The 19,841-nt window shown below is 44.5% G+C and overlaps 1 protein-coding gene across 1 annotated transcript in view; it reads left to right on the plus strand.

The window, feature by feature from the left end:
* The window catches only part of LOC116359290 (elongation of very long chain fatty acids protein 4-like), a 13,566-nt gene extending 1,075 nt beyond the window's left edge, over window positions 1-12,491 (plus strand). The window contains exons 2-7 of the mRNA XM_031812064.1: window positions 328-420; window positions 1,752-1,939; window positions 2,842-2,922; window positions 4,025-4,196; window positions 4,690-4,817; window positions 7,880-12,491. Coding sequence (XP_031667924.1) covers window positions 354-420; window positions 1,752-1,939; window positions 2,842-2,922; window positions 4,025-4,196; window positions 4,690-4,817; window positions 7,880-8,221 — 978 coding nt within the window. The 5' untranslated portion in view covers window positions 328-353 and the 3' untranslated portion in view covers window positions 8,222-12,491. The remainder of the gene's footprint in view (window positions 1-327; window positions 421-1,751; window positions 1,940-2,841; window positions 2,923-4,024; window positions 4,197-4,689; window positions 4,818-7,879) is intronic.
* Window positions 12,492-19,841: the final 7,350 nt, after the last annotated feature.

A 19,841-nucleotide genomic window follows, 5' to 3' on the forward strand; every position in this document is an offset into this window, starting at 1 on the left:
TCATCTTTTAACTTGTGTTGAGAAATGTTGTTGAATAAGAATAGCCTAAATGAAATGGCTTAATTGACTGAATGAAACCCTGAGTTATTCCAAGTAGCTCTATAGCGCCTATTTCATCCCAGTAATACTGTAGAAGTTGTCAGAGAGGATGACCTCCTCAACAGATGGTGGGGGGGGGGGGGCGTCATATTTAGGCTTCAGTTCAGAGATCATTAAATCACACGGCGTTATCCATGCGCTCTAGGGGGGGGGGGGGGGATGTTGTTAAACACCTGAGGATGTGTTACTGAGCTCTATTGCTGTCTTCTGTGTGTGTCTTTCTGCCAGGGGAACTCAGATACTGGCCTGCAAAGATGGAGCTCACCACACATCTGATCAATGATACCATTACTTTATATAAATGGGCCCTTACCATCGCAGGTAGTAATCCTCACACTCTCCCGTGTGTGTGTATGTCTGTGTCAGTCAGTGCCAGTGTGTGTCAGTCATTGTCTCTGTGTGTGTGTGTGTGTGTGTGTGTGTGTGTCTGTGTCATTCAGTGCCAGTCTGTGTATGTGTGTGTGTGTGTGTCAGTCATTGTTTGTGTGTGTGTGTCAGTCATTGTTTGTGTGTGTGTGTGTCTGTGTCATTCAGTGCCAGTCTGTGTATGTGTGTGTGTGTGTGTCAGTCATTGTTTGTGTGTGTGTGTCAGTCATTGTTTGTGTGTGTGTGTGTCAGTCATTGTCTGTGTGTGTGTGTGTGTGTGTGTGTGCATGTCATTCAGTGCCAGTGTGTGTGTGTGTGCATGTCATTCAGTGCCAGTGTTTGTGTGTGTGTGTGTCATTCAGTGCCAGTGTGTGTGTATATATGTCTGTGTCAGTCAGTGCCAGTGTGTGTGTGTCAGTCATTGTTTGTGTGTGTGTGTCAGTCATTGTCTCTGTGTGTGTGTGTGTGTGTCATTCAGTGCCTGTGTGTGTGTGTCTGTGTCATTCAGTGCCAGTGTGTGTGTGTGTGTGTGTGTGTGTGTGTGTGTGTGTGTGTGTGTGTGTCAGTCATTGAGGTTTCGTCTTGATCTTGGTTTGCGAGAATCTCAATCTCAGATGACACGTCTCTTTCTCTTTCTATACTGAACAGAAATATAAAACGCAACAGGCCACAATTATTAGTTATTTTACTGATGTGGAGGTCCTGGGCTGGCGTGGTTACACCTGGTCTGCTGTTGTGTGGCTGGTTGAACGTTCTGCCAAATTCTCTAAAACAACATTGTAGGTGGCTTATGGTAGAGAAATGAACATTCAATTCTCTGGCAACAAGCTTTGGTGGACATTCCTGTAATCAGCATGCCAATTGCACGCTCAATCAAAACTTGAGACATCTGTGTGTCATTGTGTTGGGTGACAAAAACTGCACATTTTAGAGTGGCCTTTTATTGTCCCCCAGCACAAGGTGCACCTGTGTAAAAGATCATGCTGTTTAATCAGCTTCTTGATATGCCACACCTGTCAGGTGGATGGATTATCTTGGCAAAGGAGAAATGCTCACTAACAGGGATGTAATCAACATTTGTGAAGAAAATTTGAGATAAATAATGTTTTTTTGTGCGTATGGAACATTTTGGTGATTTTAAAAATTTCAACTCATGAAACATGGAACCAACACTTTACTTGTTGCGTTTCTATTTTTGTTCAGTGTAGAGGAAGAAATGTCAGATGTTTGTATTTCTCACCTTTTATCATGCCAGTAATACTGAGTATATTGTACTGTCCACCAAGACAAGCGAGTGGAGAAATGGCCCCTGATGGACAACCCCCTCCCAACGTTGGCCATCAGTTCCTCCTACCTTCTGTTCCTGTGGCTGGGGCCCAAGTACATGGAGAACAGAGAACCCTTCCAGCTCAAGAAGACACTCATCTTCTATAACTTCAGCATGGTCATCTTCAACGTCTTCATCTGCAAAGAGGTGGACGCTTCATCTTTCATTTCAATCTCATCACCCAGAACCAAATACTGTGTGTCTTTGCTGGTCTGGCCAGTTTCTCAATTTAATCACTAGAGACTTGAGACTAATTTAAGTCGTCTTTCATTGTCCTCCAAGAGTTGTTGAATATTTTATTTCACTTTCACCTTTTTTATTTTTGAGCGTTCATAAAACATTTCAAAGTGTAATTTAGTTGTGTCTCCTTAGATTCCCTGTTTCCATTCGTTGAAATCTGTCTGCTCTTAGTTCCACTCCTCCCTCTCTCTGTCTCTCTGTCTCTCTGTCTCTGTCGCTCTCTCTCTCTCTCTCTCCTCCCCTCTCTCTCTCTCTGTCTCTGTCTCTGTCTCTCCGTCTCTCTCTCTGTCTCTCTCGCTCTCCTCCCCTCTCTGTCTCTGTCTCTGTCTCTGTCACTCTCCTCCCCTCTGTCTCTCTCTCTGTCTCTGTCGCTCTCCTCCCCTCTCTGTCTCTGTCGCTCTCCTCCCCTCTCTCTCTCTGTCTCTGTCGCTCTCCTCCTCTCTCTCTCTCTCTGTCTCTGTCGCTCTCCTCCCCTCTCTCTCTGTCTCTGTCGCTCTCCTCCCCTCTCTCTCTGTCTCTGTCGCTCTCCTCCCCTCTCTCTCTGTCTCTGTCGCTCTCCTCCTCTCTCTCTCTGTCTTTGTTGCTCTCCTCCCCTCTCTCTCTGTCTCTCTCTCTCTCTCTGTCTCTCTCCTCCCCTCTCTCTCTGTCTCTCTCTCTCTGTCTCTCTCCTCCCCTCTCTCTCTCTCTCTCTCTCTCTCTCTCCTCCCCTCTCTCTCTCTCTCTCTCTCTCTCTCTCTCTCTCTCTCTCTCTCTCTCTCTCTCTCTCTCTCTCTCTCAATAAAGTGTGTGGTGATCTCTTCTATTCTCAGCTCTTCCTGGCGGCTCGGGCGGCCGGCTACAGCTACATCTGCCAGTCTGTTGACTACTCAGACGACCCCAATGAAGTCCGGGTGAGTTCACCCAGAAACGACCCGGGACCTGGGTTCAAGCAGTATTTGAAATCATTTCAAAATCTTTTGTGTGGCTTGATGCAATGGACAGGCATCATATAGAATATTCACAAAATTGCAAACCCCAACTCATCTGGTATTCTGGACAGGATAGAGCAAACGGTAGTATTTAAACCCAGTCGGACGCCTGTATAATCAGTAGTACAGGTGTGACCAGTAGTACAGGTGTGACCAGTAGTACAGGTATGACCAGTAACTGGGAGATGCTGGCTGGCCTTGATCCTTGCAGCGACTGGGATCATGAAATTAGACACCCACTCTCTCTTTCCCTCACCTCTGGGAGACGTTAAGAAACATGATCAGGCTTTATTCATCTGATCAAACCCTCTTATCAGACAGACGGAGCCAGCAGGGAGGGGGGTCAGTTTTACCTAGCTACTTCTCCATGACGTTTACACCAGGCAGCATGCCACGTCCACACAGATGATCCATTATACTAACCAGATACTCAAGTGGACGCTCTAACAATGACAAAAAAATGTATTTAAAAAAATGGAAGGCAGTCGGAAGGAGGCAAGATCAAGTGACACCGATCTAGCCAATGAGAGGGCAGATATACGTGTGAACTACAGGAATAGAGTGTTCTATTCGATCAATTAAGCCTCATGTATCAAATAAGCCATTACAGTTTTTGTTGACGAAATTCGACACTCTCATTGACCTCCATATAAAAAGTCCTTGCTTGGGGAGGGAACCGCCCCCCCCCCCCCCAAAAAATGACCGTTGAGTAAAACAATAATGAATAAACCCCACCTGCTAGAGAAGAAGACACATTTTGGGCCCAGTCATCCCTTTCACTTCACCTCTTCCTCTCTGTCGTCAGCGACCATTTTGTGTCCAATTGTTGATGATGGAAGGTCAAAGGTCAGGGGTCATATCAGGCTATAGTCTAGTCGACAGATTCTAGCAGACGCATAAAACTTACCCCCCCCCTCTGGAGAGGTCATGACCCCCGACCCCCTTAAGTTATGAAATATAACCTGTCTGGAGATAATTGTCCAAACCTTCCTAGATGATACTAATGTCCCCGCCCCCTTCACAGATAGCAGCAGCGTTGTGGTGGTATTTCGTCTCTAAAGGAGTAGAGTACCTGGACACAGTGTTCTTCATCCTGAGGAAGAAGTTTAACCAGGTCAGCTTCCTACACGTCTACCACCACTGCTCCATGTTCACCCTCTGGTGGATCGGCATCAAGTGGGTCGCTGGAGGACAGTGTGAGTGTCCCATCTACCTGTCTGTTTTACTTAACCCTGCAACTTCCTTTGAGTCGCTGGAGGACAGTGTGAGTATCCCCTCTACTTGTCTGTTTTACTTAACCCAGCAACTTCCTTTGGGTCGCTGGAGGACAGTGTGAGTATCCCCTCTACTTGTCTGTTTTTATATACATAACCCAGCAACTTCCTTTGGGTCGCTGGCGGACAGTGTGAGTATCCCCTCTACTTGTCTGTTTTTTATATACTTAACCAGCAACTTCCTTTGGGTCGCTGGTGGACAGTGTGAGTATCCCCTCTACTTGTCTGTTTAAAAAAAATACTTAACCAGCTACTTCCTTTTTTAGAAAAAAGGAATCTCTTCTTCTGCGTTGAACTGTAGCCCAAAGCAGGAACGTGTTGCATTCCCTTTTATTAGAAATTCATGTGTTATTGGTAATTTGGTAATGGACCTCATCACATTATCTGATGGGTTCCCCCCCCCCCTCCTTTGCAGCATTCTTTGGTGCACACATGAACGCAGCCATCCATGTCCTGATGTATCTGTACTATGGGCTGGCCTCCTTTGGACCCAAGATCCAGAAGTACCTGTGGTGGAAGAAATACCTGACTGTTATACAGATGGTAAGAGATTCGTTTACAGTAACTTGATTCATGATGGATTTACAGTAAAGTCAGTCTAACTTGATTCTGATGGATTTACAGTAAAGTCAGTCTAACTTGATTCATGATGGATTTACAGTAAAGTCAGTCTAACACTATTCAGATGGATTTACAGTAAAGTCAGTCTAACTCTATTCAGATGGATTTACAGTAAAGTCAGTCTAACTTGATTCTGATGGATTTACAGTAAAGTCAGTCTAACTTGATTCTGATGGATTTACAGTAAAGTCAGTCTAACTTGATTCATGATGGATTTACAGTAAAGTCAGTCTAACACTATTCAGATGGATTTACAGTAAAGTCAGTCTAACTCTATTCAGATGGATTTACAGTAAAGTCAGTCTAACTTGATTCTGATGGATTTACAGTAAAGTCAGTCTAACTTGATTCTGATGGATTTACAGTAAAGTCAGTCTAACTTGATTCATGATGGATTTACAGTAAAGTCAGTCTAACACTATTCAGATGGATTTACAGTAAAGTCAGTCTAACTCTATTCAGATGGATTTACAGTAAAGTCAGTCTAACTTGATTCAGATGGATTTACAGTAAGTCTGTAACTTGATTCAGATGGATTTACAGAAAGTCAGTCTAACTTGATTCTGATGGATTTACAGTAAAGTCAGTCTAACTTGATTCAGATGGATTTACAGTAAGTCTGTAACTTGATTCAGATGGATTTACAGTAAAGTCAGTATAACTTGATTCAGATGGATTTACAGTAAGTCTGTAACTTGATTCATGATGGATTTACAGTAAGTCAGTCTAACTTGATTCTGATGGATTTACAGTAAGTCTGTCTAACTTGATTCAGATGGATTTACAGTAAGTCTGTCTAACTTGATTCTGATGGATTTACAGTAAGTCAGTCATGGCATTGTCATATCATAACTACTGGGTTGCTGGACTATTCAGTTAATGAACCTCGAAGGCAGAAGTTGTTCTTCTTCTCTACCTGGAGAGATCATGAAAACCAGAAAGGTTGTGTCTCACCTTCTTCCCTCAGATTGGCTTCTACATGTCCACAGTTGAATAGCCCTGTCGTACTGTACAGAGCATTCGAGAAGAAATCAGACCCCTTTGACTTATTCCACATTTTGTTACGTTACAATGTTTTTTTCCCGACTCATCAATCTACTCACAATATCTCAGACAGGCTGGCACTAACAGGCCTTGCTGTTTGATCTTATTATACCTCCCACATAGCACCCTATTCCCTATACAGCACATGACTTGTAGGTGAAAAAAAAAACAGTTTTTTAGACATTTTTGAAAATGTATATTTTTTTTAACGGAAATTTGTCACACCTGTATTTGGGGGATTTCTCCCATTCTTCACTGCAGATCCTCTCAAGCTCTGTCAGGTTGGATGGGGAACGTCACTGCACAGCTATTTTCAGGTCTCTCCAAAGATGTTAGATTGGGTTCAAGTCCGGGCTCTGGCTGGGCCACTCAAGGACATTCAGAGACTTGTCCCGAAACCACTCCTGCATTGTCTTATCTGTGTGCTTAGGGACGTTGTCCTGTTGGAAGATGAACCTTCTCCCCAGTCTGAGGTCCTGAGCGCTCTGGAACAGGTTTTCATCAAGGATATCTCTTTACATTGCTCCGTTTATCTCAATCCTGACTAGTCTCCCAGTCCCTGCTGCTGATAAACATCCCCAAATCATGATGCTGCCACCACCATGCTTCTCCGTAGAGATGGTGCCAGGTTTCCTCCAGACGTGACACTTAGCATTCAGGCCAAGGACGGCAGCGTAGCCTAGTGGTTAGAGCGTTGGACTAGTAACCGGAAGGTTGCGAGTTCAAACCCCCGAGCTGACAAGGTACAAATCTGTCGTTCTGCCCCTGAACAGGCAGTTAACCCACTGTTCCTAGGCCGTCATTGAAAATAAGAATGTGTTCTTAACTGACTTGCCTGGTTAAATAAAGGTAAAATAAAAAAATAAAATAAAAATCTTGGTTTCATCAGACCAGAGAATCTTGTTTCTCATAGTCTGAGAGTCCTTTAGGTGCCTTTTAGCAAACTCCAAGTGGGCTTTCATGTGCCTTTTTACTGAGGAGTGGTTTCCACCTGGCCACTCTACCATAAAGGCCTGATTGGTGGACTGCTGTAGAGATTGTTGACCTTCTGGATGGTTCTCCCATCTCCATAGAGGAACTAGGGAGCTCTGTCAGAGTGACCATCGGGTTCTTGGTCACTTCCCTGACCTAGGCTCAATTTAGAGTCTCATAGTAAAGGGTCTGAATACTTACAGTATATCACAAAAGGATCGGCGACTGGGCCGCAGGGCAGTTTCACTTAGGGGTGTACTCCTTTTTGTTTCCAGCGGTTTAGACATTAATGTCTGTGTGTTGAATTATTTTGAGGGGACAACAAATTTACACTGTTATACAAGCTGTACACTCACTACTTTACATTGTAGCAAAGTGTCATTTCTTCAGTGTTGTCACATGAAAAGATATACTCAAATATTTACACAAATGTGAGGGGTGTACTCACTTTTGTGATATACTGTATGTCACTATGGGGTATTGTGTATAGATTGATAAGGAACATGTTTTTTTTTTAATTTATTTAATCCATTTTAGAATAAGGCTGTAACATAACAAAATGTGTTAAAAATCAAGGGGTCTGAATACTTTCCCAGAAGGCCCTATAATATAATAAGGTTTGAACTGATCCCTCCCTCCGTCTCTACCTCAGGTCCAGTTCCATGTTACTTTCCCAGAAGGCCCTGTAATATAATAAGGTTTGAACTGATCCCTCCCTCCGTCTCTACCTCAGGTCCAGTTCCATGTTACTTTCCCAGAAGGCCCTGTAATATAATAAGGTTTGAACTGATCCCTCCGTCTCTACCTCAGGTCCAGTTCCATGTTACTTTCCCAGAAGGCCCTGTAATATAATAAGGTTTGAACTGATCCCTCCGTCTCTACCTCAGGTCCAGTTCCATGTTACTTTCCCAGAAGGCCCTGTAATATAATAAGGTTTGAACTGATCCCTCCCTCCGTCTCTACCTCAGGTCCAGTTTCATGTCACCATCGGCCACACTGCTCTGTCCCTCTACATGGACTGTGAGTTTCCCCACTGGATGCACTATGCCCTTATCTGCTACGCCCTCACCTTCATCGCCCTGTTCGCTAACTTCTACTACCAGACGTATCGCCGCACGCCACGCCAACCCAGGGAGCCCAAGGCCGCCAAGGCTCTGTCTAACAACGGGGTCTCCAACGGGCTGTCCAAGGGACTGGGGAACGGAGCGGGGGTGGTGGTGGTGGGCAAGGTAGAGGCAAAGGAGAGGTCATCGGCGGTGGAGAACGGGAATGGAAGGAGAAAGAGGAAGGGGAGGGCCAAGAGGGATTAGACAGAGGGGAGGGGTGTAGGGCTGAAGGAGGCTGGCACTAACAGGCCTTGCTGTTTGATCTTATTATACCTTCCACATAGCACCCTATTCCCTATACAGCACATGACTTGTAGGTGAAGGTGTGGTAAGAGGATGGAGTCAATTCCATTTCAATTCAGTCAATTTATGAAGAAAACTGACATTCAAAATTACAATTTTCCTCATTGTCTTTGATTAGGGAAAATTAGAATTTCAGCTAACTTTCTGCGTTTGGCTGAATTGAAAGGGAAATAACCACAACCCTGGTAAGAGGTCGCGACGTGTCCAAGGTGACCGTCATTACAACTAATCCAACGTTCAGTAGTTTCTGGTCTGGAAAACAATAAACAATCAACATGTTCTCTCTCTGTACTGCAGTGTTGAGGTTTGTAGCTAGCTAACCGACTGGTTTGTAGCTAGCTAACCGACTGGTTTGTAGCTAGCTAACTGACTGGTTTGTAGCTAGCTAAGCGACTGGTTTGTAGCTAGCTAAGCGATTGGTTTGTAGCTAGCTAACCCCCTAGTTTGTAGCTAGCTAACTGACTGGTTTGTAGCTAGCTAACTCACTGGTTTGTAGCTAGCTGATTTAATGGTGTTTAGTTAGCTGACCGACTAGTTTGTAGCTAGCTGACCGACTGGTTTGTAGCTAGCTGACCGACTGGTTTGTAGCTAGCTGACCGACTGGTTTGTAGCTAGCTGACCGACTGGTTTGTAGCTAGCTGACCGGCTGGTTTGTAGCTAGCTGACCGACTGGTTTGTAGCTAGCTGACCGACTGGTTTGTAGCTAGCTAACCGACTGGTTTGTAGCTAGCTAACCGACTGGTTTGTAGCTAGCTAACCGACTGGTTTGTAGCTGGCTAACCCCCTAGTTTGTAGCTAGCTAACTGACTGGTTTGTAGCTAGCTAACTCACTGGTTTGTAGCTAGCTGATTTAATGGTGTTTAGTTAGCTGATTCACTGGTGTTTAGCTAACTAACCCACTGGTTTGTAGCTAGCTAACTCGTTGATTCACTAGTTTGTAGCTAGCTGATTCACTGGTGTGTAGCTAGCCGATTCCCTGGTTTGTAGCTAGCTAACCCATTGGTTTGTAGCTAGCTAACCCACTGGGGTGTAGCTAGCTAACCCACTGGTTTGTAGCTAGCTAACCCACTGGTTTGTAGCTAGCTGATTCACTGGTGTGTAGCTAGCTAACCCACTGGTAACAGTTACACTGCTATCTAGAGACAGGAACACACCACACACACACGTAGTTTAAACATTCAATGTGTACGTATGCCTTTTAAAGAATATGACTTACTCATACTGTCATTTTTGTCCTTTGTCCAGATTTGTTCATTCATATTATGTGAGGTAGGCCATTGAATTCTTCAGCCTACTCACACTGTTGCCATAAGCAGAGAGAGAGATAGAGGGAGAGATAGAGATCGGTCAGTTTACATGCCCCATAAATGTTGTAATGGTTCATTTTTATCAATAAGACAGACTCAGCTGTTGGCAATCCTAGCCACATATTGAGATTGCATTTTAAAAAATTGGAGCTCTTGAAATGCAAGCTAAGCTTTATCCAATTACAACTTGGCCAGTTAGACTTGTTTACTGTACATGCTAATAAAAAACATCACTCATTATTATTAGAAGTGACATTCGGTTAGAGGCAGTGGAATCTAGAAATGACATTCGGTTTGAGACAGTGGAATCTAGAAGAGACAGTGGAATCTAGAAGTGACATTCGGTTTGAGATAGTGGAATCTAGAAGAGACATTCAGTTAGAGACAGTGGAATCTAGAAGAGACATTCGGTTAGAGACAGTGGAATCTAGAAGAGACATTCGGTTTGAGACAGTGGAATCTAGAAGTGACATTCAGTTAGAGACAGTGGAATCTAGAAGAGACATTCAGTTAGAGACAGTGGAATCTAGAAGAGACATTCGGTTAAAGACAGTGGAATCTAGAAGCGACATTCGGTTAGAGACCGTGGAATCTAGAAGTGACATTCGGTTTGAGACAGTGGAATCTAGAAGTGACATTCGGTTAGAGACAGTGGAATCTAGAAGTGACATTCAGTTAGAGACAGTGGAATCTAGAAGAGACATTCAGTTAGAGACAGTGGAATCTAGAAGAGACATTCGGTTAGAGACAGTGGAATCTAGAAGCGACATTCGGTTAGAGACCGTGGAATCTAGAAGTGACATTCGGTTTGAGACAGTGGAATCTAGAAGTGACATTCGGTTAGAGACAGTGGAATCTAGAAGCGACATTCGGTTAGAGACCGTGGAATCTAGAAGTGACATTCGGTTTTGAGACAGTGGAATCTAGAAGAGACATTCGGTTTGAGGCAGTGGAATCTAGAAGAGACAGTCGGTTTGAGGCAGTGGAATCTAGAAGAGACATTCGGTTTGAGGCAGTGGAATCTAGAAGAGACATTCGGTTTGAGGCAGTGGAATCTAGAAGAGACATTCGGTTTGAGGCAGTGGAATCTAGAAGAGACAGTCGGTTTGAGGCAGTGGAATCTAGAAGAGACATTCGGTTTGAGGCAGTGGAATCTAGAAGAGACATTCGGTTTGAGGCAGTGGAATCTAGAAGAGACATTCGGTTTGAGGCAGTGGAATCTAGAAGAGACATTCGGTTTGAGGCAGTGGAATCTAGAAGAGACAGTCGGTTTGAGGCAGTGGAATCTAGAAGAGACAGTCGGTTTGAGGCAGTGGAATCTAGAAGAGACATTCGGTTTGAGGCAGTGGAATCTAGAAGAGACATTCGGTTTGAGGCAGTGGAATCTAGAAGAGACATTCGGTTAGAGGCAGTGGAATCTAGAAGAGACATTCGGTTTGAGGCAGTGGAATCTAGAAGAGACATTCGGTTTGAGGCAGTGGAATCTAGAAGAGACATTCGGTTTGAGGCAGTGGAATCTAGAAGAGACATTCGGTTTGAGGCAGTGGAATCTAGAAGAGACATTCGGTTTGAGGCAGTGGAATCTAGAAGAGACATTCGGTTTGAGGCAGTGGAATCTAGAAGAGACATTCGGTTTGAGGCAGTGGAATCTAGAAGAGACATTCGGTTTGAGGCAGTGGAATCTAGAAGAGACATTCGGTTTGAGGCAGTGGAATCTAGAAGAGACATTCAGTTAGAGACAGTGGAATCTAGAAGAGACATTCGGTTTGAGGCAGTGGAATCTAGAAGTGACATTCAGTTAGAGACAGTGGAATCTAGAAGAGACATTCGGTTTGAGGCAGTGGAATCTAGAAGAGACATTCGGTTTGAGGCAGTGGAATCTAGAAGAGACATTCGGTTTGAGGCAGTGGAATCTAGAAGAGACAGTCGGTTTGAGGCAGTGGAATCTAGAAGAGACATTCGGTTTGAGGCAGTGGAATCTAGAAGAGACATTCGGTTTGAGGCAGTGGAATCTAGAAGAGACATTCGGTTTGAGGCAGTGGAATCTAGAAGAGACATTCGGTTTGAGGCAGTGGAATCTAGAAGAGACATTCGGTTTGAGGCAGTGGAATCTAGAAGAGACATTCAGTTTGAGGCAGTGGAATCTAGAAGAGACATGTTTTCTTGTGTTTATTTCACTGTTCTGTCCTGGTTGCCTCCACATACAATATCACTAGTTGTCTTACTCAGTGAACGTGGAGCTGTTGAGCAGAGCCAAGTAGACATAACAGTAACTGTGAAGACTGCTGCTATGGAATTTCAGGGCGAATCAAACAACTAGTCCACTGGGAGACGCTGTTTTATCAAACGATTGCTGGATTGATTTGATACGCTGTTCAGGCAATATCAGCTGGTCAATGTGTTTAGTTAGTGTACTGTATTATACTGCTACTGAAGGACCGTGTGCTCTACCTAACCGTGACACGTGTAGAGTACAACACGACACAGTCTACTCCAGAGCAGCAAATTCAACCATGGTATCACGTCATGTAATAAGATGCTATTATCTTGTTTTTTTTATTGATTTTTATTGTTCCTGTCTTGAATATAAATAGCTGTTTTCTCTCTTCTTCTGAAAGTGCTTGTCTGTGTTTTAGTGTTCTTGAAGACTTGTTTAATTTGTATATTATTGCGTGTTGTATATATTAAACGCTGTGTGATTTTGTACTTTTGTGCTTTTTTTTTGGGGGGGGGGGGGGGGGGGCGGAAAAGTTCCCAACTGAATGCCATGATGAGCAGATATTTCTCTTGCATGTTCTTTTCAAAATGATCATGATTTATTTCAAAACTCATAGATACAAATAAACAGAATGCCTGTACATACAGTATGTGTTGTCTCTCCTTCGGCCATTTTAAAATATATTTTTATGTCTGCGATCCCTTCATTATTGTTGTTTAATTTATTACTGCTCGGGGGACAAGAATGGAGGGTGTAAATCGTCACTGCTCTCTGGACCAAGGTCATGTTGAGGCTTGGTCATTCTGAGTAGAGTGCCTTGTCATTCTACCAAGTGAACACCAGAGGGCGCAGTGGTCATTCTGAGTAGAGTGCCTTGTCACTCTTCCAGGTGAACACCAGAGGGCGTAGTGGTCATTCTGAGTAGAGTGCCTTGTCACTCTTCCAGGTGAACACCAGAGGGCGTAGTGGTCATTCTGAGGAGAGTGCCTTGTCATTCTACCAAGTGAACACCAGAGGGCGAAGTGGTCATTAGAACAGAACGATGTTTTAAAGTCTTCAGCTCGAGAGAAGAATGGGGTTTACACTCCAGAGACTTGTCAATATCTAACCTGTATGTCCACCATGTATCTAGTCCAGTCCTGTATCTAACCTGTGTAGAGCAGGTTATACAGTGAGGACAGTTAGTCCTCACTGTATAACACTGGGGTAAAAATCTATGTGTATTGGTCACAAACACATCTTTAGCAGATGTTATTGTGGGTTTAGTGAAAAATGCTTGTGATTTCAGAGGAGATGTTGACACTGCAGTCAGTGAGGAAATAGAAGAGTGTTTCAAATGGCAGCCTATTCCCTACATAGTGCCCTACTTTTGACCAGAGCCCAATGGGTGCTTCTAGTACCCTATAAAGGGAATAGGGTCCCATTGGGGATGCAAACTAGCTGTTTAATAGATGCGTGGTCCAGGAGGTCACCTACTCCTTTATGTCACTGATCAGGGGCCCTCAAGGACCAATCAGCATCCTTCTTTCCTCAGCCCCACGCTTCCTTCACGGAGACAAAGGTTTCCATGGTAACCGTACACCGGCCCGTGGTTCTAAATTAAACTGAGCGTGCCTCTCACACCTCCCTACCACACACACACACACACACACACACACACGCACGTACGCATACACACACACAACCCTCTTCTGTAATCCGTGAGGGCCCCCCACACAGTTGGATATGTGTGTGTGTGTGTGTGTGGTCATGCACTACTAGACAAGAGAGTGTATGGGTGGGTGTTTGTATTGCCAGAGAAGGAGATGAAGGTTCTTTGTTATTCTGTTACCCGGAACAATAATACTTTTATAACTCAATACAGGAAATCTGTAATTTTAACAAGCATCTCCCCTTCAGGCTCCTACATTTCCTCACTGACTGCAGTCTCAACATCTCCTCAGATACAGAGAGAAGATTCCCTGGCCTCACATTAATCTGTGTTTCTTCCTCAGACTATTTAGGCACGTAGAAACGTCTCTTAAAAATAAAAAATCTAATGTTTTTAAGTCTCAAATATCTGTCCTAGCCCCTGTTATTGGATGGTCCAGAGGACTAATTAAGGAGAATTTCTATGCCTCCATAGTTCCCTCGGCCCCCTTTGTCTCCTCCCTCACACAAGGGGGAGGGGCCTCCTTCAGGACCAGGCTAGAGCAGACAGGTGATCATCTATATGCCTGCCTGAAATTCTCAGGGAGAGGAGAACAGAGCAGTAGAGACCCAGTAATAAGTCAGATACATACAGTTGATTTATCTCTCAGAAACTCGGATTCAATTGGATCGATGTAAACGTAAGTATTCTTGTGGCGTTTCGCTTAGCCTCCAGGATGTAGGAACGAAGCACGAAGCAGTAGCTCTAGAATCTGTAGCTCCTACTACCCCACAGCTGTGGCCAGAACACGCCCCCTGCTCGTTAAGAACCCAGCACCGGCCGCTCCCTTTGGTCCTCGTCAGCTGTCACTCAAAGACAAAACTGTGACACAATTGTGTCACTGAAATTGCTTCATTAATCGCGTAGCATTTTTTTTCCCCCGGGGGGGGGGGGGGGAATCATGATTTTTCGAAGTCCTCGCCTATTGGTGTCTGGGCCCCAGACACGCTACACAAACCATGAATAAACATGAAGGATGCAGTCTCAGATGACTCTTCAGATTTACAACAATGCAAGCAGCCTGGATGAGTCTGGGCATGAGATCATTGTGCTGGTGTTGGGGGAGGTTGACAGAGAGGGGAGGAGGGGGAGGGGGTTGACAGAGAGGGGAGGAGGGGGAGGTTGACAGAGAAGGGAGGAGGGGGAGGTTGACAGAGAGGGGGGAGGGGAAGGTTGACAGAGAGGGGAGGAGGGGGAGGTTGACAGAGAGGGGGGAGGTTGACAGAGAGGGGGGGAGGTTGACAGAGAGGGGGGAGATTGACAGAGAGGGAAGGAGGGGAAGGTTGACAGAGAGGGGAGGAGGGGGAGGTTGACACAGGGCAGGGTGAAACAAGGTGATGGTATTATTTTGGGGGATGTGAGTTAATCAAGGCCTCTCTGTCTCTCCCTCTCTCCAGTGACGGACCTACGATTACGCTGTCAAGGGCTGCTCAGCTCATCGCTGATAAGTGTGTGAATTGGACCATGTCCTGTCCTGCTAAGCATTCAAAATGTAACAAGTACTTTTGGGTGTCGGGGAAAATTTACGTTATTTTCTTTACGAATGTAGTGAAGTAAAAGTTGTCAAAAATATAAATAGTAAAGTATAGATACGCCAAAAAACTACTTAAGTCGTACTTTATAGTATTTTTACTGAAGTACTTTACACTACTGGGAGGTTTTGCCCTGGTCACTGTGCCCAGGTTAATGAGGCCACAGTATTTGGGGATGAACATGCGAAGGTAACCTTCTTTTTGGAATGATTTGTTTGACAATGAGATGAAAACATCATGTCTGGTTGTGTTTATGGCACATTTAAAGGTAATAAATTTTTACAGTTCAATTACCGTAAAACTTCAATTACCGTAAAACTTCAATTACCGTAAAACTTCAATTACCGTAAAACTTCAATTAAACACAGATTCTCACGATTCTCGCCTGTCCCTTTTAATAACGTCACACATTTCAGCAAATAAAAGCCTGTTTCAAATATACTAGTCTAAATGAATTGTTTACGAGGTTACCATGCATTACCATGAATTGTTTACGAGGTTACCATGCATTACCATGAATTGTTTACGAGGTTACCATGCATTACCATGAATTGTTTACGAGGTTACCATGCATTACCATGAATTGTTTATGAGGTTACCATGCATTACCATGAATTGTTTACGAGGTTACCATGCATTACCATGAATTGTTTACGAGGTTACCATGCATTACCATGAATTGTTTATGAGGTTACCATGCATTACCATGAATTGTTTATGAGGTTACCATGCATTACCATGAATTGTTTACGAGGTTACCATGCATTACCATGAATTGTTTACGAGGTTACCATGCATTACCATGCATTGTTTACGAGGTTACCATGCATTACCATGCATTGTTTACGAGGTTACCATGCATTACCATGCATTACCATTAATTGTTTACAAGGTTACCATGCATTACCATGCATTGTTTACGAGGTTACCATGCATTACCATGAATTGTTTACGAGGTTACCATGCATTACCATGAATTATTTACGAGGTTACCATGCATTACCATTAATTGTTTACGAGGTTACCATGCATTACCATGCATTGTTTACGAGGTTACCATGCATGACCATTAATTGTTTACGAGGTTACCATGCATTACCATGCATTGTTTACGAGGTTACCATGCATTACCATGAATTGTTTACGAGGTTACCATGCATTGCCATGAATTGTTTACGAGGTTACCATGCATTACCATGGATTGTTTACGAGGTTACCATGCATTACCATGCATTACCATGCATTACCATGCATTACCATGCATTACCATGAATTGTTTACGAGGTTGCCATGCATTACCATGAATTGTTTACGAGGTTACCATGCATTACCATGCATTACCATGCATTACCATGCACTGCCATGCATTACCATGCATTACCATGAATTGTTTACGAGGTTGCCATGCATTACCATGCATTACCATGCATTACCATGCATTACCATGCATTGTCATGCGTTACCATGCATTACCATGCATTACCATTAATTGTTTACGAGGTTTAATGTTTGATTTGATAGATTTAATCATTCATATAATAATAATATAATAATATAATAATTAATAATTCAGTAATGACTCAAAAGAATGATGGCTATCATCCATTTTATCACCAGTAAGAAACTGCTAGCCATAGGCTGCTGACAGCAGATAACTGCTAGCCATTGGTTGCTAACAGCTGAGAACTGCTAGCCATTGGCTGCTAACAGCAGATAACTGCTAGCCATTGGTTGCTAACAGCTGAGAACTGCTAGCCATTGACTGCTAACAGCAGATAACTGCTAGCCATTGGCTGCTGACAGCAGATAACCGCTAGCCATTGGCTGCTGACAGCAGATAACTGCTAGCCATTGGCTGCTAACAGCAGATAACTGCTAGCCATTGGCTGCTAACAGCTGAGAACTGCTAGCCATTGGCTGCTAACAGCAGATAACTGCTAGCCATTGGCTGCTAACAGCTGAGAACTGCTAGCTAACTGGCAAGCACAAAAACAGGGAGTACAGACCCCTAGAAATCGTCTGATCGCCCTCTAGTGGCGAAAGTAAGAACTGACAAATGCACAGTCAAAGAGGAGAATAGTTGTTATGTCAAGGAAAATAAATCTAAATAGAGGCCTATGAAGTCAAACGATATGTGACACCGATAACACTTTAGAGTGTAGAGGCGGCAGGGTAGCCTAGTGGTTAGAGTGTAGAGGTGGCAGGGTAGCCTAGTGGTTAGAGTGTAGAGGTGGTAGGGGAGCCTAGTGGTTAGAGTGTAGAGGTGGCAGGGTAGCCTAGTGGTTAGAGTGTAGAGGCGGCAGGGTAGTCTAGTGGTTAGAGTGTAGAGGTGGCAGGGTAGCCTAGTGGTTAGAGTGTAGAGGCGGCAGGGTAGCCTAGTGGTTAGAGTGTAGAGGGGGCAGGGTAGTCTAGTGGTTAGAGTGTAGGGCGGCAGGGTAGCCTAGTGGTTAGAGTGTAGAGGCGGCAGGGTAGCCTAGTGGTTAGAGTGTAGAGGTGGCAGGGTAGCCTAGTGGTTAGAGTGTAGAGGTGGTAGGGGAGCCTAGTGGTTAGAGTGTAGAGGAGGCAGGGTAGCCTAGTGGTTAGAGTGTAGAGGCGGCAGGGTAGCCTAGTGGTTAGAGTGTAGAGGCGGCAGGGTAGCCTAGTGGTTAGAGTGTAGAGGCGGCAGGGTAGCCTAGTGGTTAGAGTGTAGAGGCGGCAGGGTAGCCTAGTGGTTAGAGTGTAGAGGAGGCAGGGTAGCCTAGTGGTTAGAGTGTAGAGGCGGCAGGGTAGCCTAGTGGTTAGAGTGTAGAGGCGGCAGGGTAGCCTAGTGGTTAGAGTGTAGAGGCGGCAGGGTAGCCTAGTGGTTAGAGTGTAGAGGCGGCAGGGTAGCCTAGTGGTTAGAGTGTAGAGGCGGCAGGGTAGCCTAGTGGTTAGAGTGTAGAGGCGGCAGGGTAGCCTAGTGGTTAGAGTGTAGAGGCGGCAGGGTAGCCTAGTGGTTAGAGTGTAGAGGCGGCAGGGTAGCCTAGTGGTTAGAGTGTAGAGGCGGCAGGGTAGCCTAGTGGTTAGAGTGTAGAGGCGGCAGGGTAGCCTAGTGGTTAGAGTGTAGAGGCGGCAGGGTAGCCTAGTGGTTAGAGTGTAGAGGCGGCAGGGTAGCCTAGTGGTTAGAGTGTAGAGGCGGCAGGGTAGCCTAGTGGTTAGAGTGTAGAGGTCGGCAGGGTAGCCTAGTGGTTAGAGTGTAGAGGCGGCAGGGTAGCCTAGTGGTTAGAGTGTAGAGGCGGCAGGGTAGCCTAGTGGTTACAGCGTTGGCCTAGTAACCGGAAGGTTGCAAGTTCAAGCCCCCGAGCTGACAAGGTACAAATCTGTCGTTCGGCCCCTGAACAGGCAGTTAACCCAGTGTTCCTAGACCATCATTGAAAATAAGAATTTGTTCTTAACTGACTTGCCTAGTTAAATAAAGGTAAATATATTTTTTTTAAATAATTAACTACTTAAATGAGCAACGTTAATAGACGCCTGGCTCAGACAGAAGCCTGTCTCTAATAAGTGCCTGTTGTGTTCGGTGATTTAAAAATTCCTGCGCAATTAATTGAAGTTTTACGGTACGTCTTTACTGTAAAACCCATTATAGGGGGGCCCTTAGACTGCCCATTGTCTGGGGCCTCCAAATCAATACGTCTGCCCCTGTCTCTCTCTGTCTCTCTGTGTGTGTGTGTGTGTGTGTGTGTGTGTGTGTGTGTGTGTGTGTGTGTGTGTGTGTGTGTGTGTGTGTGTGTGTGTGTGTGTGTGTGTGTGTGTGTGTGTGTGTGTGTGTGTGTGTGTGTGTGTGTGTGTGTGTTTCTCCCTCTCTGTGATGTCCTCCCATGCTGATACAGCTGTCCTTCAGACTGCAGTTACACAATACCTCAGGATCAGACGAGAGATACAGGATCAGACTAGAGATACATAATACCTCAGGATTAGACTAGAGATACAGGATCAGACTAGAGATACACAATACCTCAGGATCAGACTAGAGATACAGGATCAGACTAGAGATACACAATACCTCAGGATCAGACTAGAGATACAGGATCAGACTAGAGATACACAATACCTCAGGATCAGACTAGAGATACACAATACCTCAGGATCAGACTAGAGTTACACAATACCTCAGGATCAGACTAGAGATACACAATACCTCAGGATCAGACTAGAGATACACAATACCTCAGGATTAGACTAGAGATACACAATACCTCAGGATCAGACTAGAGATACACAATACCTTAGGATTAGACTAGCGATACACAATACCTCAGGATCAGACTAGAGATACAGGATCAGACTAGAGATACACAATACCTCAGGATTAGACTAGAGATACAGGATACCTCAGGATCAGACTAGAGATACACAATATCTCAGGATCAGACTAGAGATACACAATACCTCAGGATCAGACTAGAGATACACAATACCTCAGGATCAGACTAGAGATACAGGATCAGACTGGAGTTACAGGATCAGACTATATTTACAGGATCAGACTATATTTACAGGATCAGACTGGAGTTACAGGATCAGACTGGAGTTACAGGACCAGACTGGAGTTACAGGATCAGACTGGAGTTACAGGATCAGCCTGGAGTTACAGGATCAGACTATATTTACAGGATCAGACTGGAGTTACAGGATCAGACTATATTTACAGGATCAGACTGGAGTTACAGGATCAGCCTGGAGTTACAGGATCAGACTATATTTACAGGATCAGACTGGACTTACAGGATCTACACTACAGGAGTTTCTATTG

This window comes from Oncorhynchus kisutch, unplaced genomic scaffold (assembly GCF_002021735.2).
Source record: "Oncorhynchus kisutch isolate 150728-3 unplaced genomic scaffold, Okis_V2 Okis02a-Okis13b_hom, whole genome shotgun sequence".
Lineage (NCBI taxonomy): Eukaryota > Metazoa > Chordata > Actinopteri > Salmoniformes > Salmonidae > Oncorhynchus > Oncorhynchus kisutch.